This window comes from Cylas formicarius, unplaced genomic scaffold, assembly GCF_029955315.1.
Source record: "Cylas formicarius isolate icCylForm1 unplaced genomic scaffold, icCylForm1.1 PGA_scaffold_6__28_contigs__length_40554024, whole genome shotgun sequence".
NCBI classification, from domain to species: Eukaryota; Metazoa; Arthropoda; class Insecta; order Coleoptera; family Brentidae; genus Cylas; species Cylas formicarius.
The window spans coordinates 16,086,600-16,112,152 of record NW_026844347.1 but is presented as its reverse complement, the minus strand read 5'-3'; the positions used below and the strand labels follow the sequence as shown (position 1 = coordinate 16,112,152).

The window sequence follows — 25,553 nt, the reverse complement described above, 5'->3', positions numbered from 1 at the left end:
GAGAGTGTGCAGCGCGTACAGAACGGTGTCCACGGACGGAATTGGCGTAATAGCGGGGATCCCGCCGATAGCGCTACTTATAGAGGAACGGCGGCAAAGATACTCAGGAGCAACAAAAAACGAAGCACGAAATATCCTCCAAACCAGCTGGCAAAAGAAATGGGACACGGGGACCTATGGACATACAACAGTGGATTAATCGCCCGCGTGGTGAAGTGGACTACTTTCTCACGCAGGCTCTATCGGGGCATGGTTGCTTTGGAAAATATTTGTCCGACCGAGGACGCGCCCAGACCAGTGACTGTCAGTACTGCGGCCTGTTGGACGACGTGGAGCACACACTGTTTCACTGCCACAGGTGGAAGGAACAAAGAACTATGTACTCATGTACAACAGGTACCAACTTCAACCCGCGCAACATGATGGCAAGCCTGATGGGTGAAGAAAATACGTGGAGGGAGGCGTACAGAGTGATTCAGAAAATTATCGAGACCAAGGAGAGAGATATTAGGGCAAACTGCAGTACATAGGTGGACCTGGGACCGGCCCTTGTACCGATGTAATGCGTAAGCGGTTTCCGGTACAAAGGTGCCTGCGTGGTAGATAGGGTGGGTTTTTTTAGTCGGTAGGCGGCAACACCACACTCTGTGTGGTGTCTGAATCCGACACAAGGCTAGCCAATTAAACACCAGGCTAGTATCGTCTTTTGAATATTTTTTTTAACACCCTCCAATATATATATATATATATATATATATATATATATATATATATATATATATATATATATATATATATATATATATATATACATATATATATATATATATATATATATATATATATATATATATATATATATATATATATATATATATATATATATATATATATATATATATATATATATATATATATATATATATATATATATATATATATATATATATATATATATATATATATATATATATATATATATATATATATATATATATATATATATATATATATATATATATATATATATATATATATATATATATATATATATATATATATATATATATATATATATATATATATATATATATATATATATATATATATATATATATTATTTATTTGCATTACTTGTTAATTTTATATTAAATTTAAACTTTAACTAAATTTAACTGATGTTAAAAAAAACTTAGATTAGGATATTATATAGGTTTGGTTTGATTTAGAATAAAATTGCAGAAGAACTATATATATGAAATAAGAATTAGACCTAAATAACAGTGCTAAATATAGGGTGCTCCATTACAAAAAAGAGTTTTTAAAACCTGAATAAAAACCATAAGGGGAATTTTTGGGGTGCTTTCAGTTCCATAACTATATTTTTTATCCGTTGTCACTTTCCTTATTTACAATAAACAGAGATGGATATTCACAAAGCACAAGTTATTGTTGGGGTCCCTGCACACCTACATAGAAAAGGTTCCAATCTACCGTGCTATAAAAGCATATTATATGCTATATCATTTAAAAACAGTGTTAAGAGATTTCTTCTAATATTTTAATCCTGTAAGTTTGATATCTCCTTAATTGTAATTTGTTGGCAACGGCAAACGGTAACCGATACTGCTTATGGACGAAAATGTCAAGAGTTGTTAGATCATGGATCAGTTAATGGGTCGTACTATCTCGCAACGCATGAGCGGTTGCTTAGAAGCTGCCTATGAAATTTCTAAGCCGGCTCTGACGAACTGTAATTATTTAATGAAATGCATCAGTCATCCGATAAATATATTGTTGATATCGTCAACTCAAACGTGCGTGATAACTATTTTGCTACATCTATTGGGTTCGAATATGATTAGATTTATAATTATTTTCGTGCTGTTTTTTGTGTCATGTGGCTATTGTGCGAACGTTTTAATCATTTTCCCTATGCCGGGAAAAAGCCATTACATACTGGGAAATGGTTTAGCAAAGGGTTTGGCGAAACACGGATTCAACGTGACTCTCGTGAGCCCGTTTGAGGAAAAACACCTGCCGGAAAACTATAATCAAATTGTTTTGGATGGGATTCTGAAAAAGATGGGTAAGACGTTTTACATGTAATTTCTCTTGTTTATCTATTTACATCCAACTAATTATAAAATAATACTTATTAAATTAGCTTTAACAAAATTGAATTTGCAAAATAAGGTTTCATATAAACGATCTTCCCCAAGTTAGAAATGCGCATTACAATAATGTGAGCGTACAGCGTGTTCAAGATAAGGATCCCAAGCAAGTGAAGTTTAGTATTTTCATAGCCTGCTGAGATAATTGAGATTGAGAGCCTTTCCTGATTTTTTTTGAAGAGATATCAAAAAACTATACATAATGATATTTTGTATTGACGTCTGTGGTTTGATGACTATCACTTGAAAAGTTTTTTACCTACCAATGATACAAGATATATTTTCTCCATTTTTTTAATTTTTCTACATAGTCTCCTTGTAACTCTATACACCTCTCTCGGCGTTGCTCCTACCTCTCTAACCTGTCTAGATAGTCCCCAGCGTTTTTCTCTGAAAAATAATTGTTCATTCCTCATTTGACGAGTGCAGTTTTCAGATGCGGGAACACAAAGAAGTCGCCTGGGGTTAGATCTGGTGCAGATAGTCAAGCAGTTCAAACCGTAATACGTAAATTTTTTTTGAAAAATGCGTCCGTTTTTCTGCAATTTCTGTCCTCATCTTCTCAAGTAATGATGCGTAGTATGCTCCTGTAGTGACTATTTCTTCTTGATTAAGATGACTTCATGGCTATCCCAAAAAACCGTCGCCATCACGTTCCCAGCCGAAAAAACAGTTTTTGCTTTTTTCGGAGTCGGTTCCTCCTTCGCAGTCCACGTTTTTAGTTTAACGTGAGTAAAAACGGGTTCCAAAGCGCGGGCAACTTTATCATGTCTAAATCTTGATCCAAATGCGACAAGCAGGTTCTTCGGACATTTTTATAACTTCTGCTATCTTTATCACTTTAATTTGACCGTCTTTCAACGCCATTTGATGAACTTCAGCAGCATGATCGTCGGTGATTATAATTTAAATTCAGCTGCCCAAATTTTCACTGTGGAAAATGACGATGCAGAGTCCCCATTCACAGAGTCCAACTCAACTTTAATTTGCGTATGCGTATTGCCTTCCAAAAACAAATGTTTTATAACAGCTTTATACTCTTTTTTTTTCATTTTCACTCAAACGACTCTCAACTAAAAAACACGGGTCCAAAATTGCTGAGACTTGGGTAAGTAACTATCAAGGAATGCACAGCTACGATCACTAGCTTTTAGTAACTAGCGCCGCCAGCTGCAGGGTCAAGTCGATAACAAGTGACTCTCGTATCTTATTTTATTAACATTTTTATTTGTCTTTTCTATGGTTTTTTTAAAAACTTGTGGTTCGTTTAGTAGGGACACATGTAATACTTGTTTCTTCACTTTACACACAATAAAATTTCGTTATTTATCTTTATTACGTTTTTATCTTAAAACTAACAGCAGCTGATACGCTAATCACATTTTGATGTCGTTCCCACTTTTCAAATATTTAATGTCATCTACTATGGCTACGATCTAATTACGTAAAAAAGTTCATATCGATTTTCTGAATATTATTATTATTTATTTATTTATAACAATAACCGGCATTTTTTTTTGGATTTTTTTTTCAAATCTTCGTTGCTTTTACTGGGATACCAGATATAACTATTGTAGATGCTTTTTTGTAAAGCAGTTCTATCAGTTTATTGGTTCTTCATTGGTCATTCATTACTTAACCATAGTTACAACTACTGGCAAGTTAGTAAGTGTATTACTTTAAACATGATTATGTTTATAAATTAAACGACAAAACCGTGAGCCAGAAAGAAACATAAAATATAAAATATATACAAGTTGTAAGCTTGAACTGAAAGTTTCCTTCCATGTTATATTTACATATAAAGGGGGATCCACAGAAAAAATTAAGATAAAAACATATTTGATTCTTATGATAGGCCCTGTATATTATACCCTTATATGCTATCCATTTAAATGGTTATTTTTGATTTTTAATCCAGGAAATACTAAAAACTAAAATTTCACTCAGCTATTTTTTCATTCGTTGTTCCATTTTTTGTTTTGACGTCTTTATTAAGTCAGTTTGACAGAAACACATTTGTTAAACTGTTTAATATTTAATATTTACGCTATGAATAATAACTATATTTATTAATATTATTATAAAACATACTCAGTATTTAACTACACTATTTATTTCTTTATTTAATTATTGTATTGGCCCAAATCTTGAAAGTGATCACCATTCATTTCCACACGTAGTCGATAGTCGTTTTTTAGTTTATCTATACCTTGAATAATCCATTTCGAATGATTGGTATTTATATTATTTATTTTAGTCCTAATTCTCTGTTTTATTATGTTTTCTTGCTTAGTAAAATAAATTTCATAAAAAAGTGTCTAGAACCGTAAGGTCTGCTGCTGTACTTATGACTTTAGTATTTATATGTGCACGAGTTATTATTCATAAGTTTAGTGGGTGGCAAGTTATCTGTTATATGGGGAGGTCAAAACTAATCAAATGAGTATTTTTTTTTAGAATTTTCATTTTTGGAAATTTCTCTTTATTTGATAAACCGTTTCAATTAGGAGTTTAGTCTATCGATTTAATTTAGGAAAGTATAAGAAAGAATTGTTTTTTATTCATCAATTGGATTAACAGATAATTAATAATTAATTATTCAATTTAAATTGATTGTTTAATTTTAGTTTATTTTCGATTCAATGAAGAAACAATTTAATTTAGAACCGCAAGGTCTGGACTGTTAGCTGTCTATATTGCTTTGTGTAGATCTATAGACTTCTCTACATCATTGGATTGGCATCTATCGCCTGATAATGCACCTACATAAAATATAGTGCCTACAATTTTGTTGTTTTTAATTCCATTCCAAGCATTTTCCGTAGACTCTCCATTGCGGTTTGCATTGGTTTTGTTTTTTAAATAATCTTAAATGATTTAATGCTGAGCTACTTAAATTAATAAAACGAAAAAATAAATTATATAAAAGCAAAGAGAGGAATTCTCTCTATAGGGCTGTAAAATATAGACCAAATAGGGTGATAACACTTTAAAGCAAAGCGGGAAGGGACAGATGTACCAATGTGAAAAAGCTCTAAAAATATTTTTTACAAACACAGAGTTGAAATCCCATAATAATGGCACTGATAAAATAGTTTATTTATATAATACTGTATATCATATAAATCAACAGTTTTTTGACATGGAAAAAATATTATGACAGAACTCGATTATGTTAGTCAAAAAAATAATTTTTACAGAAGTATATTCAAATAGATCAGTTTCAGTTTGGTTTCGATAATCAAAGCATTTAGTTAGCATTAATATTTTTTAAGAAAGCTGTCGTTTCTGGGAAGCCATATTTAAGAGGTAGAAAGCAATATTTTGAGTTAGATGATGCAAATGTGATATGTTGTCTAGTGATTGCCTCTAAGTTCTGCGCTGGGGCCATTACTGTACTGCCTTTACGTGCTAAATTTGAATAATGCTGTGCTTAGAGCATAATACTTGCTGGTAATACTATTCCAGTTTACAAAGGCGGGTGGAAAAAGCATCGAACAATAATGCAAATTTATAATATTTAATAAAAAAATGAGCAGGTTTAAAAGCTAATAAAAAAATAATAAATTAAACTACCTCAGAGCAAATTGAATATGTTAATAAAAGAATAATTCTAAAAATTCCAATAATATGCAAATGTAAAAATTACCTTACTGATAAAACGAAGTATTAGTATCTCTAATGCCTTTTCCTTCTCGCATCTTCTTCTTAGGACGCCGTCTCCCTTCGGAGGTTGGCGATCCAACTGGCAATAATGGTGCGTGAAACTGCACCTCGGAAAATCTCTATAGATGTCCGTCCAAATCATCGACGCAGATCCTTTAGCCACGAGTTCTGTCGTCTACCCACAGATCGTTTACCGTCGATTTTTCCTTCGATGACGAGTCGGAGGATGTCGTAACGTTCTCCCCTCATAACGTGTCCGATGTATTGAAGCTTCCGTTCTTTGATGGTTGCCAGCAGTTCTCTACCTTTACCCATTCTCCTCAGTACTTCCTCGTTGGTTATCCTGTCTACCCAGGGTATGCGCACCATACGGCGATACAAATACATTTCGAAGGCGTCAATGCGACTCTCCATTGATTGGCTGAATGTCCAGCTCTCGGCGCCATAGAGTAGCGCTGGGAAGATGCAGCAACGCAGTATGCGCATGCGGAGCTGTAGGTTCAAATCTCGACTGCTGAAGAGGGTCCTCATTGAGATGAAAGTCCTTTTGGCCTGTTCTATCCTTGATCTGATTTCCATTTTGGAGTCACTGGTCTCGTTGACAAGGGCTCCAAGATATTTAACGGACGACACTTGTTCCACGACCTGGTTGTTAATCCGGAGGACCGCCTGTTTTGGTGTCTTGGAGAACACAACCACCTTGGTCTTGGCAACGTTCATATGTAGACCATACTGTGTGCTGTGTTCCACGATGAGATCCATCATGTTCTGGAGATGTGGTAGGCTGCCGGCGAGCACGACCGTATCGTCGGCGAAACGTATGTTATTAATGAGGATGCCGTTGATCTTAATGCCTTCTTTCACGTCCACCAGTGCTTCTCGGAACACTGCCTCCGAGTATATATTAAAGAGGAGGGGGGACAGGACACACCCCTGTCTAACACCCCTTCTAATTTCCACTTCTTCGGATGTTGCACCTTCTACCCTAATCTCTGCAGTTTGATTCCAGTACAGCTGCGTAATGATCTTCAGATCTTCGGCATCAATACCGGTGTGTTTGAGAATCTCGATGAGCTTCTGATGCGAGACACAGTCGAAAGCTTTTCGATAGTCAATAAAGCAGGCATACACATCGACATTCATGTCCCTGCATCGCTGTGTGAGCACGTTGAGAGAGAAGAGAGCCTCACGTGTGCCCACACCGTTCCTAAATCCAAATTGCGTTCCGCCAACCTGCCTCTCACATTTGGCGTATATACGAGTGTGGACGATACGAAGAAAGACCTTGAGAACGTGAGACATCAGGCTTATCATTCGGTGGTCGTCGCATTGGGAAGCGTTAGGTTTTTTTGGTAAGGTGATGAACGTTGATCTCAACCAATCCGTTGGTAATTTCCCAGCTTCGTATATTGAGTTGAATAAAGATGTAAGAAGTTTCAGGCCTGTATCATCTGCATCGACGATCAATTTCAAGGTTTCCGCGTGAATCTGGTCTGGTCCCACAGCCTTGTCATTTTTTTGAATTTTTATAGCACGTCTCACTTCCTCTATCGTGATAACAGGACTGGGTTCGTTGAGATCATGGTCTAGAGGTGGTTGATAGGGTCGTGCGTCATTGAAGAGAGTCTCAACATATTCCTTCCATCTTTTTATCTTTTCCTCAACGCTCACTAAAATCTTGTTGTTAGTGTCCTTCAGAATACCGCGGATCTGTTTGCGTTGTGTGCTTGTGAATTCCTTGATCTTTTTGTGGAGATTAAACGAGTCGTGCTTATTTTGTAGTGCCTCCATTTCACTGCACTTTTCAGCTAGCCAACCCTCCTTTGCTTTCCGGCATTCCGATCTGACCGCCCTATTCAGCTCCCTGTATCGGTTAATGTCTGTGGTTTTGTATTTTCTTCTCTCATCCATGAGTTTAAGGATCTTGTCCGTCATCCACTGTTGTTTTTTAGAGGCTTGTACATACCCGATGTCGATCTTCTGGGTGTCTAAAAGAGCCTTTTTTAGAACAGTCCACCGAGGCTCCACGTCTTCGTCATTATAATTGTTTATTGTTTGTAAACGCGCTTCGAGACTCTCGGTTGCTTTAGCTCGTATATCGGGATCAACGGGTTTTTTGACATCGATTCGCTTAGGTTTATTTGGACGTTGGACTCTAGTGAAGTAACGAAGCTGTAGATTTATCACCACGGGGTTATGGTCACTGTTTACGTCTGCACCAGGGTATGTTGTTGCTGATTTAACAAACTTCATTAGATGACTCTTGATGATGACGAAATCTATTTGATTTCTCACTATATGGCCATCACGATCGACTGGGGACTTCCACGTATACAGACGTCGAGGATGCTGTTTGAAAAAAGTGTTGGCAGCAGAGAGACGGTGTTCTGCACAGAATTGTACCAGGCGGTCACCTCTAGTATTGCGTGTTCCAAGGCCTTGGTCACCGCAAACCTCGCCATCAGCACCCTTCCCGATTTTGGCATTGAAGTCGCCAAGAACAATTGTTAACTCCCCTTGTTTTGTTATTTTCATGGCTTCTTCTAAAGTAGAGTAGAAATCCTCAACCACCTCATCAGACTTGTCCCCTGTTGGAGCATACGCTTGAATCACATTCATAACTCTATGAGTAGTGAGCAGTCTCAGAAGCATCACTCGTTCCCCGAGTGGAATAAAATCGATTACGGATTTCTCCAGTTCAGAGGAGATGAACACAGCTACGCCATACTGGTGTTTAGGATCGTCGCCACCAGAGTAGTAGAGGACACCATTTTTAGTCCTGTGAGTCCCAGTACCTGGCCATCGCACCTCGCTTAGCCCCAAGATCTTGATCTGGAGTCTATGCATTTCTGCATCTATATTGGCGAGTTTTCCTGCCATGTATAGGCTACGTACGTTCCATGTAGCAATTTTTATTTTATTTCTATGTATTTGCATTTTGCTAGTTTCTAAGGACGGGGGGATTCTTCGCACCCTCTCCCCACTTAAGGGGTGCCCCGGACTGAGGGCCGCGTTTATATCTATTTTAGCCATGTTGAATATATGGAAATATAGTGTAGTGGGACTTCCGTTTCCCTTCTGCACCGCAGTGTGGAAGCCGTTGAGACTCCTACAGTCGCGCCTCCCACATCCATTGTAACGCTGTGTGTGAAGTACATCTTCGGCACCGACACATGGTACTATTGCTGCTGCTGCCCAACAATAGCTTATCGCCATATCTGGCTACCCTCACTTGGTTTAGCCTGCGAGCCAACGCAGTTTGCCAGGGTGTGGCGCTTGGAGCCAACAAGTGAGAGCTGGAGACCCTGTGGAGACCAGTGCATTGAAACCACCCTCGCAGATGCTTGGGTGTGGCCATTTCGCAGCAAAGGTGCTACTCCTACAGCGTCATCCATACACCCCCCTTCGCGCATGTCAGACATTTATTGCCATTAAGGGGAGCATGTGACAAAACTAATTTTAACACTGTTCAAATGCTGTTTAGAGAATTTGTTATATTAGTGTAATGATATGGAGAAGTAAAGGTATGTTTAAAAAAAGCGTTTATGCCTCAGAAGTGACAAATAATTTTATTAAAATTCCTTTCTAGATGGCAAAGTTCATCACCGCGGATACCGGGTGTTTCAAATTCCACTCTCTTACTTAGAATTTTGGTAATGGTAAGAGATACAGGCTGACTTAAATTAGGGCAAAGTTGCGCATCGGTGAGTTCAATAATGTTCCCTTTTGAAATTGAAGTTATTTTTGTTACTTCAGGAAATATGGCGGAAAATCTGAAACTTCCGGTTTTCGTTTTTATTTTTTGTCTTTATTTTAAAAATCGGTAAACATATTCTCATTGAAACTTTTTAGGCTTCATCTTATAGCCATATCAAAAATCTCTATGTTTTGTTTTCCTCAAACCATTACCAACTTTATTCTTTCTTAGGATCGCCATATTGGATTCGTGCCGTATTGAATACCCCGAATTATTATCTTTTTATTGATGTATCTCAAATTCGAGGTATTGAATAAAAACTTTTATACCATAGTAAGTTATGAATTTTCAATGACATTTAAAAATGGACCTTACCAATGAAGAAAAACGAGTTGTAAAATTTTATTACAAAAAACGATAGAAACGTTGTCAAATCATCGAAAATGTATTTGAACATGTATCCTGATAGACGACAACCTTATCGAACTTTGTTTAAATTATTGGATAGATATCTCGCTCAATTTGCTTTGTTTGAAAAACTAAATGAGAAACTTCAGGATATTTTAAAAAAGCTAAGAATAATAATGGCTATGCACAAACATAATAAATAAACTACAAAAGATGCTCAAAATGTTGTCCGTGATTCTGCAAACACAGTTGTACTCTTCTGTGCATGTTATGCACTGCGCGATGTATTTTCCATTTCCCAAGCTTTCTGTTGACGTTGATTTGGAGCTCTTCTATATTTTGGTGTGCATTCTACCCGTAAATTCTATTTTTAAGTGTATTAAGTATAATTAGATGCATGTATTCTATTGTTGGTGTTGTTGTAGTGGATCAAAGGTAAATCTCAAGCGTTGATGTCAAAAACTGATAATAAGATTCTCCATTCAGAGTGAAGTTAAAAAAATTACAAAATTGTAATCGCCTTTCGGGATCACTTGGATGTAATTTTTGGGAGATACGAATTTTGTTGAAACGTATTTTTCTAGGTGTCTCCGAGCACTCGTATGAGAAGAAGCACTTACATCATAGTAAACTAGACTTGTTTAATTTTCTGCAAAATCCCAACTGTTATTGAAAGAAATAAAATAATTTCACGTTAATCTTACCTCAATAACTAAATTTCCTTTAGTTTTCTCATCCATTCTGTCTCGATATTTTTGTCTTAGTTTTTCAAACTAAGATTTTTATCCAACAATTTATACAAAGTTCGATGAGATTGTCTTGACACCGTTTCTATCGCTTTTATAATAAAGTTTTACCATATCTCATTTTTCTTCATTGGTAAAGTCCATTTTTAACAACACAGTACTGCAGTACATATTAATGCCATCGACAGATTTGAAAATTCATAGCTTACTATGGTCAATAAGTTTATGTTCAATATTTGGAATTTGGGGAAACTCAAATACAACTTGTGATACATCTATAATACGGGCTATTCAACACTGCAAATATCCAATATAGGGACTATAGGAAAAAATAAAGTTGATGACGGTTTGAAAAAAACGAAACGTTGTAAGGGATTTTTCACATGATCATAAGAAGAAGCCTCAAAAGTTCCAATGAGAATGTATTCACAGATTTTTGCTAAGTTTTAAAATAAAGACATAAAAAAGTAAAAACCAAAACCGAAAATTTCAGATTTTTCGCCATATTTCCGGAAGTAACAAAAATAACTTCAATTTCAAAATGAATCTTTGAACTCACCTTTGCGCAGCTTTGCCCTAATTTAAGTCAACCTGTACCTCTTACCTTTACCGATGCTCTAATGGCAAGAGTTGAATTTGAACACTCGGTATATTCCCGGTATATTCGAATTATGCCGCAACTGCATTTTGGTTATTTTTAATACATAGATATAATTTCAAATTTTTCTTTTGCGAAAAACACCATAATTAATAGTATTATGCAACAAGTGGGGTAAACGACATTTGACTCACGAGTTTATTTGACAGGAGCGGAGCACAGTAGAGCGAGTGTTTAATAAACGAGTGTTGCATACTATACTTTATCTACGACCGTTAGTTCTTGGGTATATTTTCGCAAAACAACTCGAATACATTCACTGACATGATCGTCAGAATTGGCAAACGTCAAAATTCAAAGCGTGGGAAATATCTCCGAAAACATACGATTGCTCCCAAATCCGTGCAGTAAAATCCCGGAAATGTCCGAAGTGACTCGGATTCATGAGAAACGAAACTGACGTGGTAAAGTGACGCTTTCCGCACGATCATCAGTGGGTAATCAGGTATTTTACAGACGGGAGTAGATAAACACTTTTTTCTGTCAAAAAAGCTTAATTAAAAAAATTGGCGAATCATCGCCTACTACGTTTTTCATATTCAATACTACCACTAACCACTAACATCAAATCGTTGCATTAAACACTGAAAAGTTTGTCTAGTTGGTATACCTCTATTAGGGTACTTCGTCATGTAAAGTTTTACTGCCAACACCCAGTGTATAATATATATATGGTCAACTAATGTTACAGGAATTGAATTTAACAGAAAGAAGGGTAAATATTGAACAACTTGAAATAAGTAGCAAAGTATTAAAAACAGGTATATGACATACCTAATAATAGTTGTAGGTTTTTGGAAGATAATAAAACAATAAAAAACGAAAACGGGAAGTTTCAGATTTTCCGCAATATAGCCTAGTAATAAAAATAACTTCAATTTCAAAACGGAACATTTTTGAACTTACCGTTGCGCAGCTTTGCCCTAATTTTAGTCAACCTGTATTTCTTACATTTACCGATATCCCAATGGTAACACTATGGTGAAACACGTGGTATATTCACGTTATGGCGGAACCGCATTTTGGTTATTTTTAATACATATATTGAGAATTTCAAATTTTTTGTTTTCAGAACACACCATAATTGAACACTTTTTTTCTGTCAAAAAAGCTTAATTAAAAAAATGGCAACTAATGTGTTTGTATCGCAAACATAACATGGAAGCAATTTTTCAGTTGTAGCCTACAACTTTTATATTAAATTTTTTTTTCTAAAATCTAAAGGAAAAATATTAGGGGAGTGGACAATTATAAGGAATCATCTTGTACATAACAAGTAAACATAAATAACATAATGTGGGCTAAATTGTTTTCGATTAACCAAAAAGAGCGTCTTGAACGGGGGGGATTTCAAACATTTGTTCATTAAAACTGTGCCGATCCATTAAAAATAGTTAATCTATGTGATCAAAAATAATGCGTTTTGTTTTTTTTTTCAGAAGAGCAATTTCGCAAAAGTGTAAACGTATTTGAATTCGGTGACGCGTCGCCAATACTTCAAGCATTATTTATGAACAGTTGGTCAGCAGAAATGACTGAAGACTTTTTCGCTCACCCGAAAGTGCAAAAGTTACTCAAATCTCGAGACCATTTCGACGTCGTCGTGATTGAACAATTTGTAAACGATGCCACCAAGATATTCGCGTATCACTTTGGTGCGCCTTTAATAGTTGCTAGCAGTTTGGGGCCGAATTACTGGGTAAACAGTTTGGTGGGAAATCCTGAACCACCCGCCTACGTCCCGAGCTCATTTTTGAACTTCAATTATGAAATGAGCTTCTCTGAACGTCTCTACAACTTCTTGTTTGGGATATTTTACCAAATAAATACCCACTTATTCATATATCCCAAACAAAACAAACTATTGAAGAAATATTATCCCGACGGCCCAAATCTCAGCGATATCATGTATAATGTGTCGTTAGTCCTCCTGAATTCGCACGAAAGTATCAATGGCGCTGTCCCGATTGTTCCAAATATGATTCACATTGGAGGGTATCACATTGCTCCACCGAAAAGGCTACCAGAAGATTTACAACATTTTTTGGACAGTTCGAAACACGGTGTGATATATTTCAGTTTGGGTTCTAACGTGATTCCATCCCAAATGCCCGACGCAACGAGAGACGCAATTTTGAAGGTATTGGGATCTAGGAAGGAAAACATTTTGTGGAAATGGGATCAAGACTCGGTAGTTAACCAGCCTTCGAACTTCAAGCTGTCCAAGTGGTTTCCTCAGCAAGATATATTAGGTACGTGTTATATAGGGTGAGTCAACGATAGAGTAAAGTTCATTATCGTCAGACAGTGAAAATAAAGACCAAATTTTAAATTCATAAAGCGTAATAAATGTTCGAAATATGCCCTTTTACTTGGTGTTGTTGGAGACTTAGGTAAACGCGATCTTCAACATATCCATACAAAAAGATATCGAGTGTAGTTAAGTCACATCCTCGAAGGGAACATCCAATGAAACCACCTCTACCGATCAATTTCTGTGAATAATTATTATCTAAAACATCTCGAACTTCTCGATGGTAATTCGGATGATCTCCATCTTGATGAAACCACATTTGTTGAATCTCAATGTTATCAACTCTTTTAGAATTTTAGACTAAAAATTTGGATCGGCCTCTATTGCTTCATTTATAACGGTGCAGAAGTTTGTTCAAAATCACGGTCTTGAAGTTCTTACAGTAGATTGGGATGTATTAGATAATTAGATTGCTATTGACTTGACTAAAATTTCCAATTATTTTTCCTCATTGGTAGCATTCCGGTTCCATTAAACACTGAAGAGATTGTCTAATTGGTATAGCGGGTGATGAATTGCCGAACGGAGCATAGGAAATTAAAATCAATTTTTAGGTGGACAAATGTTGTGCTGAGTTTTAATAAATTTTAATAAGCTAATCTGCTGTTATTGAATTAAATATCTTGAAAAAATTAGAAAATTTTTATAGTTTATTTACCAGAAAAATATCTTTTTACAATGACAACAAGAAAATTCATGACAGTAACAATATTTTCAATGTGATTGTTAACGTTATTAAACGCGCTCGAATTAAAGCTAAATATGCGTTATTAAATTGTAGAAAAGGTACCCATAACTAGGTGGTATTATGCAGGAAACACTGTCTGTACCGGAGCCAAGACAATGAATATCGTTTCATTGATACTCGAAGGCATATCCTAAAAAATAAATGTTATGGTGGAAATTTTCGGACATCATATTATTGGGCCATTTTTTATGGACTATAACCTTACGACAGAAAACTATTTGGACTAATTTCTAAATCAAATTGAACTCACACTGCAAGTTCGCGAAGGTCAGGAGATCCGCTACTAGATGAATGGCTTTCCCGCCTATAATTCCCGTATAGTTGGAGAGTATTTGCGAAATACTTTTAACGGTAATAATCTTGGTCCAAGGTGCCGAATTTTTTGGCCACCCAGGTCACCTCAGTTCTTGCCCAACGAGTTCTTTCTGCAGGGTTATGTATAAAAGTGGTAAATTTGAAAATCTTAACCAGTTGAAAAATGCTATTTCCTTCCAATGTTAGATCTGATTTTCTATTGATAAGAATATCTAAGAATGAGAGGTTATTACTAGTTTCTTATTGAATGGTAAAACGTATGCCCAGGTGTATAGAATTTAAATGTTTAAGAAAATCTACTGGGGTCTTGACCATGAGGCCAAATAAAAGTATCATCGACGATTTTAGAGGGAAGGTGTCGAGAGCTTCCTTTTCAAAGGCTTCTATAAATATATTCGTGATTACTGGTGATAGTGAAGAGCCCATAGTGGCCGACGTTTGTTCAAAAATTTGACCATTTTATGGTTCCAGATTCTCGAATTTTAATATATCTGAAAAGATGTTGAGAGTTTCAGTATGAGTTTGATCCTAAGAAACACATAATGACATACATACTTACTTTATTTCGAATGTGTCAAACCAAATGTACATGTTTTTATTGTAGTGTTATACATATTCGCTGGTGTTTGTTGTAATAGACCTTTTGCAATTTTGCCGCCACATTTAATTCAATGAAGATTGGCTTACTAGAATGTATTCAAATTCGGCACATGAGTTAATTTCCTATGTTCCGTTCGGCATCACCTAGTATGTCTATTAGGGTACTTCGCCATGTAAAGTCTTACTGCCAACCATACATAAATTAATTAATTCAGCTCTAGGAAAATCCATACTTAGTTTTTTTTTAAATTTACTTAATAAAAGTTGTTTTACTTAATAAGAGGTGCCGGTTTTGGAAGATAATTCAGAAAAAATAATGATATATATGATGTTCTATATAAAAATCGAGATTTTTCAATTTCAAATTATCCATTTATATTCGTTTATTTTGAACGCCGTATAGTATCCATTCAAAATCCGATGCATATATATCTTTTACGTCATAATACGTAATTCTTTTGCAAGTGTGAAAACAAGTATTAGGTTTAGGTTTGTATTATTATTAAATTTCAAAATCTTTAAGAGGAATTATAAACAACATTTAAAAATATTGTGCCGCATTTAAAAAACTTTATGTTGTATTCGTAACGCTTTTTTTGAGCCACCTTGATAATTTTAAGTAGGGCATACTGACAATCTTTATAACTTTTGTAATAAGCTTTTTCTTTGAGATCTTTGACCAGGCCCAACTCTAGAATGGAATAAGCTAACGAATCGGATTTTTGTCATATAAAATAACCTAGTGATTTGCAAAATTCGTAGCTTACATTTCTGGCAACACCAAAAACAAATTCTAGATATTTTACGATGGAAAGAAACACAATGGAAAGTAAACATTTTCGATGTTGCAATTTTAGATCGGTTAGGGACTGAGCATTTTTTAGGGGTACTTTAAAGGTTGGCGAAAAATACTATAACTGGTGTTTGTTTTAGCACATCCGAATATTAAACTATTCATCACCCATTGCGGTTTGCTGAGCACCACCGAGACGATCTACCATGGAGTACCCATCCTCGGATTCCCGGTCTTCGGAGATCAAAAGATGAATGCCGTTCGAGCAGCTACTCTCGGAATAGGAAAATTTATTCCTTTCTCCAAGATAAATGAACACAATTTGGAGGAAGTAATCAACGAATTATTGGATAATCCAAAGTAAGTCAAACAATTTAACGTGACAGCATGAGGGTTCCGGAGATTTTCCAAAAAAAAAAAAAAAAATATATATATATATATATATATATATATATATATATATATATATATATATATATATATATATATATATATATATATATATATTATAGGGATCCAAAATGAAATATGAAATATGAAACCACATAGGACATACTACTTCGAATTTTGTAATAGTATACGGCATATTGCGTCAGATAAAAAAAACGATTTACTATTAAATGTATCATTTAGGTCAAATTATTGTTTTGGAAATTTAGGATTATATACCAGGTTAGTCGAAAATACCGAAACGATTAAATAACTCGAAAACTGCCACGATAGAATTCAATATCCGAGACTTTTTGCTAACCAGAATGTTGTTAAACTTACTGCTCTTAACGAAAAGATTCTTAACATCTCACTTTTTGAATATAGCCTAAAGTTTGCTGATTTCTGCATGTTCAGAAACTCTAAGTTTCTGAATTCTATCGTTCCAGATTTGGCTATTTTCAGCGTTCTGGTACTTTTTACTAAGCAGATATGTAATATACAGGATGTTTTATAGTTGAATGTTAATAATTCAGGGGGAGATTTTTGGGTCCATTTTAAAAAGGAAACTTCATATGAATATATGTCCCAAATGTTTTATCTTTTGAGATACAGGCTGGTAAAATTTTCAAAAATAAAATATATTTTATTCATATCTCTAATAAAAGTCTAGAAGCATTATTTAGTGTATCACATTTTTTTTTAAATATGCTAGTGACGGGCGTACGAAATTTCATCTGTCTATTTTGACAGACATTGATGGTACGCCACTGATTGCTCTAAAGATAAAAAATATTCTTACAATCTTCAATCATTTCTAAAGAAATTTAATTTCTTGTTCTGCATGGTCATAGCAAAATCGTCAATGTGACAGCATGCAGAGAAAGGAGAAAGAGAAAGAGAAGAAAACTCCCTGGGTATACAGGTTGTCCAAATAGTGTGTCAAAATAAATTAATGCTTTTTCAATTTTATTAAGCATTCCCTATACTTGAACTTGGTATTTTTGAGGTATGTTTTTCTTTACATTAATTTGAGTTAGTTTTGGGTTAGTTTAGTTATGTGCAAATGTAAGTTGGAAATGCAATTCTAATTATTTCAAACCTCCCAATTTTGATTTGTTTTAATTTGAATTTATCGATGGAAAAAGTGGCCGAGATGATTTTCGTGCTGGGATCTAGCAAGAAGAATGCATGAGAATGAGAAGAGCTATGATAATGTACAAGCAGCAGTATCCCGATAGAAGGCAGCACTCTAAAAGAACTGGAGGTGTTACTTATGAAAAGAATGAAAGAACGTGGAAAAAATATTTGAAGTATTGTTTGGTTTCACAAAAAAACCTTACATGTCCCAAGACTTAATTTCTAAGAATAGACTTTATTTTATAATGAAAAAGGAAAAATGGTCTTTAAATTTTTGGGGTGGTATAGTAGGAAATAACGTTGTAGAGCCTCATTGTTTTTAGAGCAGAAATTACGAAATATATTAAGAACTATTCCAAACGAAGTGAGACAGAGATTGTGGTTCTTTCACGATAAGAGGTGTTGGATTAGACCGCCACCTAAATCTCCTGATCAAAGATTAACTATTTTCTGTGGATATATGTTGAACACCAGTTGTATCAAGTTACCCCCACAACATTAGAAGACATGAAACAGAGGATAAGAGAAGCCTTACAAAGTGTGAGTTGTGAAATGCTAGCGAATACTGCCCAATCGTTTAAACCACCACTTTTAAACTTTGTTCATAATAAAATTGCAGTTGTCGGAAATGGCGGAAAAAGTATAGGGTATTAAACACAGGGCATTTTTCACAAAAACATGGCCAATAATCCCAAAACACTCAGTATAGACTAACCAAAACTAACCAAAACTATAACATTGAGTTTAAAGTGAGTTTGATTTTCCACATATTTATGAATAACCTTGTATATTTAAAAGTAATTTTTTTCTTTTAGTCTCATCTATAACTTTTGTCTTTAACATTTTTCTCTAAAACAAATAATAAACGAGATATATTACTTTGACACATTATTTGGACACTCTGTATAATACAATTAAATAAAATCTGCAGTTTAAGTACCTGACTTCCATTTTTGGGTCTTTTTGCGGGGTATCTCGGTTATTTTTTGAGATAGATAGTTGCGGTTTGGTCTACAGCTTACTAATTTTTCGTAAAACTGAAGATGAAGTTACCAACATTTTCATAGAGCATTTAGTTCTTTAGATACAGGGCAATTTTTGAAACTATCCCCCCACCCCCCTCTTCAGCATGTATATCCCATAACCGTTAAACTTATCGAAAAAGTAAAATAATATTTTTATATATTTTTTGCAGTAGAATGCTGTAAATGTTTTTTTACAGATTTACTATTTTTAAGTTATAAACCAAAGTTTTTTTTCACTTTTTCTCAGAAACACATTTTGATATCATATTTTTATGTGCAAGCTTTCATTTGATTTCCGATATACTCTCTGAAGGCTTATTTGACGTCACAGGTCCTTCTGAAATCTGGCCGAGTTCTATCATCTCTGACAGCGGGTTGGCAATTGAAGATTTCATTGTCTGTAGGGACAGAAATGGATGGAGAGGTGGTGTGACTTTGTACACAAGTACAAGTATTTAATATGGGAAACTAAAATAATCGCAGGATGTGTTTGGGTACTCTGGTATAGGCCGAAGAATTCTAGTCCAATGCTTCGGACAGCTGGAGAAATGCGTTAGTAAGTTGGTAAGTGGGAGCATGGTTTTGCGACTTTTGGAGGAGATTTTAACGTTGATTTCTTTAATAAAAAGAGCACCAATTTTTTGTCACTTCAAAGTCTGCAAAAAATTACGGTTTATCTGTGTGTCAATGAATCGACCAGAATTTCTGCCACCACAGTACCCTTCTTGATTTGCTGATATGCTCAGTGCATTACTAACAACAGGAATTTCGGACTCCTTAACATCGAAATTAGAATTTCTAAATCTACCTATGTTTAAAACTGATGGAAACTTCTTTAAATGTAATTATGATACCTTTTTACTTGATCTCGAAAGAAAACACTGTGATCTTATCTTCTTTTTAGACAGTTTTAACGACATGGCCGACCATCTTAATAACAAGTTACTTATTCTTCTCCGTTCACATGTCCCTGTAAGAACTTCTAAAATTGATTAGCCGCCTGCTCCAATAACTTTGAAAATAATCAAAGTTATCAAAATAAAAAAAGAAAAGAAAAAGCATTTCTCAATATTTACAGTATTGTGCCCCTGAAACAATGAGGTTATAGTTGTGAAAGCGCTTTTGCAGATGTAATAGAGGACATTTTTAAGGCTTATGGTGATAACAAAATTACTGCCTTACTTTTACTTGGCTTTAGCAAAGTTTTGGACATGGGCATGAAGTTCTCATTTCAATTCTTCATCCAAGGATTCAGTGAAGTGTATCATCCTTTTTAAGTAAGATACAAAAAGTGATACTTAACGAATCAGCCTCTAGATCTTTAGGTAGTAACAAGGGAGTACCCCAGATTAGTATTTTAGGTGCACTTCTGTTTGCGAATTTTACATCGAGGTTTACCACATCATTACAGTTTTGTGACTATCATCTTTATGCCGATAATATTCATCTGTACTTTTCTTTTCTCAAAAGTGTGTTATCGAAGAAACTAACAATATTAATTCTCAGATAATATTAAAATTCTCTAAAAAACTGTATTTTTTTGTAGCAGTTGCTTGGACTCTAGATTCTTGGCTAAAATTTAAAGAGCACGTTACATGTAATATATGCATATGTATGTAATATGTGTTATTTAATAATTTGACGGACGAGTTAATTTGACACGAGCGGAGCGAGTTTTTAATAAACGAGTGAGTTAAAAAGTTTATCGAACGTGTTAGTTTTGGTTAGTATTCGAATGCGTCTCTCTCTCAAGCTTCTGAGTCAGTTTTTGGACCGAGTGTCCCGACGAATTTTGGACCTCCGAATGTCTCCAGTGCAGTGCAGTTATCGATGCCATAAATCACAGAATAACACCCCTACAGGTTGGCATGAAAATGGACAATCAGGTCATGATTGGAGCGTTTTATCAACTTTTCCGTCAGACATCTAATAATTACATTTTTTATTTACTAATAGTTTTTTAATCTTCATAGTTTAAATCTACGTGATAAATAGTAATGTTTAAGGTGCAAGTTATTTATATATACACTAATAGCAGTTTTATATTGGTTTAAAGAAATAAATATATTATTGTTACTTACCGAAGTGTTACTACAAGCATTTCTTCAGGTGGTATAGCCGGTCTCATTTTAGTATCTTCTTTTCCAATGTAATTTCTTATGCGACCCAATAAATAATCAAAGGATGCAACGAATATTCTAAAATAACTTAAAAACTTGGCAAATTTGCCGATCGGTTGAAAAACGCCCGTGCGAAAGAGACCTTACTGTGTCAAAACATTAGTTTTAAGATCGACTTTTGGGTGAACATTTTCGTTTCTACCTAATTAAACCTTTACTCAGGGTTAATAGAAAAGCCTATTTGCAATATTGTTCTACAAAGTAACCTGGCGCACTTTAAGATAAATGAACATCACCAAGAACAAAAATTCGGATTCTTCAACTATCATTGACAACACAAATAATTTAAATTGCATTTTCATTTATTCTTTATCTTTGGATTCTCTGATGACGTTATTATATCACACACCACATCTGCAAAATACATCATATTTATTAGGAATAAATGCCCCTCATCAGGTGAATGACCGGATGCCTGAAACTCCGCGAATGTTGTTCCTGTTCCTAAGACTTCAAATCCTACCCAACTTTCACGCCATAGGTTTATCAGCATCCTTCCAATACCTCCAAAAGTTTTTAAAAGAATAGTAGCAGATCAGATCTCAGAGATTATGACCAAAAACAACATTTTATGTCCACTCCGGATTCCGTAAATGTCACAGCATAGCTACTACCCTATTAAATATTTCTGATATGTTCAGGTTCAACGATGATTGTATTTTTCGATATCAGTAAGGCATTTGACATTTTAGACCACTATGTAATGCTTTTCAAATACTAATAATAGTTTATTTGCTGTAGGTATTTGCATAGTCAGCATCTACATTTAATAACCAATTTTACAAGCAAACAAGAGACCGAAATTCGATTTAAAAAAAATCTAGTTCAGTCTCTAAGGTAAGCTATATATAATATAGTGTATATATATATATATATATATATATATATATATATATATATATATATATATATATATATATATATATATATATATATATATATATATATATATACACTAAAATTCTAAATCATGGGCAAAAAGCATACTGATCGAAAAGGAAGGAAAAAAGGACAGAAAAGGAACCATTCATACGATGTCTATTTAAAAAATAACTGTATATAAAAAAAACACGTTACTCATATAATACTCAATTTATATTTAAATGCGCCCACTGATAATGTTTTAAATATATAAGTGGAACACCTTTCGTAGTAGTGTGTGCTACGTGATAGAGCAGATATGTAGCAGCAAAATCTTAAATTAAGGGTGTGCACATCCGAACGATAGCCGATTCATAATGACAATTTTATGAAACAACACAGCTGAGTGTAAGATTCTGCGCTTCTCCATAAAAGTTTTTTGGTTTGGGAGAGACTGTGCAATTTTTTTTCATCCAAAAGTCCCCTCGCTTTTCTCAATATTCACTTCTGATTTCGTACATTTTTTGAATTACTTGAATTCTGTAATCCTGACTTAGTATTTAATTAAAAATAAACTCTATAATGACTCCTTGTTTATAGTACAATGGACTGATACTGCATTGGGAAACCCTATGGCAAACTACAACTAACACATGCTTTCATTTTATTTCATGTTGCTTACTGTGATATAGTCTTATGGCCCGTTTTATTGCATTTATTGTAGAAAGATAGGAATAGTCTCCAATAGCGTCAGTATACTTGACTCTTTATAGTCTAAGCAAATTTGATCATTTCGGCAATTGTCCGGAAGGCTCACTTTAAGCGCGAGATACACTTTGAATTTGGCATTAAGGTTCGATCTAGTGGGTGTCCTGAATGAAAAAACAAATCATAACACACTGCGAACTTCACAATTTGCTTGCGCGAACTTGTATAGTGTGTCGCGACACAGTACCGCTTTGTACCAGAGATACTTTAGTTGCAATGTATCTTCAATTCCCTAAGGCCGGACGCCAGATCAGCATTACGAAAGAAAATAACACATAATTTTTTTACCCTCATAAATTTTTCATAATGGTGTTGTAAATATTTGTAAGAGCAGCCATTCATTATGTAACAATATTACCAATACAACAACCGTTTTATCTAATTCAAAATTGGCACTTGTAATTCTTTGAATAGCATTAACAACACAACCCACAAAAATCTCCAAACAGCTAAACAATCTTACCAGCGTCTCAGATAATGTTCATGCTCCTTCTTTAGTTCTTCCTCCCTTAAACAGCATATAAATTAGTACAGAGTAGAATGCGAACCAGTTTCAGTTTAGCTCTAAAGAATTCAACAGGATCATTGGCGAAACAAGCAAGTTTGATTTATAAACAACGACGTATTGCGGCGCGGGGGGGGGGGGGGGGGTAGAAAAGATTTGTAGATAGTATTACAGTAGCCTGCGGATGCTTCTTTGAAAAATTAACTAAATGAACCATTAACAGCATCTTTAGTTGTACGAAAAAGTAAAATACTGTCGAACCTATAAGAAATACCTATTATATGCAATTTTTCTTTTCAGGTACCTACAGAATGCGAAATATAGGTCCCAGCTAATGCACGACCGTCCAGTTAAACCCATGGATTTAGCCATATACTGGATTGACTACGTTATACGTCACAAGGGTGCACCTCATCTGCAAGTTGCGGGAGTTAAGTTACCACTATACAAATATTTGATGCTAGATGTTCTGGCAATAATATTTGCTTTAGTATTTACGATTTTGTATGCGGTTTATAGGATCGTGAAACAATTTAGGACCCGAAAAGTAAAAGAAAAGAAACATTAAAAAGCTAACGATTTTACTCCATTATGCCAATTGCCTTGCCTTTATAAACAAATGCAAAGGTGCAAAAATTAACAAAATTATGATCTTTTAAACGCTTGTCGTGTCCAAATTTTGAAATGGTGGTCATTCAATGACTGTTTTTAAAGTTAAAATTATATACGAAAATAACGTAAAAAAATAAATTTAGATATTCGACTGTATAAATTAATTTTTGATCCTTTTTCTTAATGCAATAAATCATTAGGTACTAAAGTATTGTTGATTTTGGTATGCCTGTCTCAACAACATGCGTTATAGAGAGTTTTTCACCCAAGCCATTCATTAAAAGTTTATAAAGATGTAATTTACATACACCTTTCAATTTTGGGTTTAAAGTAACTGCCAAATTTACTAATTTATAAAAATATTTTCAATTTCCTGTCAATTTCGGTTCAACCGGAAGTTGCTGTCAATTTGTTTATTTCAAATGAAACACCCCGTACATTATCACATTTTGAGATTTTGTGAAAAATTCGAAACATAGTTTACGTATAATGTGCTATACCGTCTTCGAAATATTTGACCTTGAAAAAAAATTGCACGTCTGCTTTAGTTAATATATAAAATTATTATAATGTCTGAAAATTTTATTTTAAAAAAGTGGTTTAAGTTCTTTTTTTAATTGTTGTTGTCTACTTTTTTACAAGTGCCCAAAATTAGGGCGCAAACATTCACATTTTCAAAGTCGCTAACCTTGCTTTTTTTAAATGGAGGCATCCTGTAACTTTAACTGTTATCAAATCCAGGACTTATTTCTATATCAAAGTGCATTAGGGTTACCTATACCTATTTCGAACTATAGACGAAGTAATCAGGTTTTTTAAAGTTTTTGTTCGGCCTTTCACTTACTTGGTTATAGAACACAATTAGTGCGTTCTGTTGTCAGACTAATAATTAATATAGCAATAATAATACATCTTAAAAAAAGGCAATGAACATTCCCTCTAAAACCCTTAAGTTGTGAAGGGTCACATTTCATAAGTTTACCCTGCCACATATTGAATAAAAATTGATTAATGCCAATAAACAAAAATAAAAGTCTGGAAACACAACCTGCATATATATGTTTGACTTATTATTTGTGACAATCTCCACCCTTTTTTTTGTTATTTACTCTTTTTTTTTCAATTATTTCGTTGACATGTTGTTTATATTTATTAACTCATTATGAATCTCTGTCTTAAATACTCATATATGAAAATCATAAAAATAACGATTTTTGGATGATTTCCAATTTTTTACAAAGAATATCCAGTATTCCTTCCTACCTAAAGTGTTGAAATATGGTGTTAATTCAAATTGTTTCTAAAATATTTCGGGTATTGGTTTCGCTTGGTATTGGGAAATTTAGGATTTAACAAAGTATTAGTTTATCTTGACGATATTATAATTTCAGGTAAAAGTTTCTTTTACTAACTTTGAAGAAAGTAGTAAATTTGTCCAACAGGAATGGTCTAACTTTTAAATTAAGTGAATGTAATTTTTTATTTCAAAAAATTGATTTTTTGGAGTATCAAACTCTGTAATTAAACCAACTGTCGTCAATATTTTCGGATTAGAAAATATACATAATCTACGAACATTAGTAAGATTAAACAATTATTGTCGGAAATTCATTCAAAATTATTATTTATATTATTAAAACCAAATCCAAAGAGAAAGAGGAACGGGAACAGCCTTATTCCTTTGAACTGGGAACATTAGCAGTAGAAATTCCGTTAGTATTTATATGGGTGAAAAAGTATGCGATATGTCGATGCTCCAAAGCTAGTTGCAAGATATCTACGACAAGTTGTCTACTTCCAAAAATTTATCCTCAAAATATATTTGCGAAAATTTTGTAAGTATTATGGAAAGTGGCGGGTGGTAAAAATGTATAATAAAGTATTAATATTTAATCGATACTTGTTGGTACA

General features: G+C 34.3%; 1 protein-coding gene across 2 annotated transcripts; it reads left to right on the top strand.

The window, feature by feature from the left end:
* Positions 1-1,788: 1,788 nt before the first annotated feature.
* On the top strand, positions 1,789-25,550 carry LOC132702843 (UDP-glycosyltransferase UGT5-like). 2 transcript variants are annotated; one of them, XM_060671664.1, is made up of 4 exons: positions 1,789-2,089; positions 12,792-13,604; positions 16,263-16,482; positions 23,331-25,550. In XM_060671664.1, exons 1-4 carry the CDS (start codon positions 1,858-1,860, stop codon positions 23,596-23,598), a joined length of 1,533 nt encoding a protein of 510 aa, XP_060527647.1. In that variant the 5' UTR covers positions 1,789-1,857; the 3' UTR covers positions 23,599-25,550. The 2 variants fall into 2 exon arrangements, with proteins under 2 accessions (XP_060527647.1, XP_060527648.1); XM_060671665.1 differs by lacking the exon at positions 23,331-25,550 and adding an exon at positions 19,048-19,179.
* The last annotated feature ends 3 nt before the right edge of the window (positions 25,551-25,553 follow it).

Bases quoted from the DNA above. Each gene is read 5' to 3' on its own strand.
- LOC132702843 (XM_060671664.1), top strand. From the start codon at position 1,858: ATGATTAGATTTATAATTATTTTCGTGCTGTTTTTTGTGTCATGTGGC. The intron at 2,090-12,791 runs GTAAGACGTTTT...TTTTTTTTTCAG, and splicing joins TGGGATTCTGAAAAAGATGG to AAGAGCAATTTCGCAAAAGT. The intron at 16,483-23,330 runs GTAAGTCAAACA...TTTTCTTTTCAG, and splicing joins GAATTATTGGATAATCCAAA to GTACCTACAGAATGCGAAAT.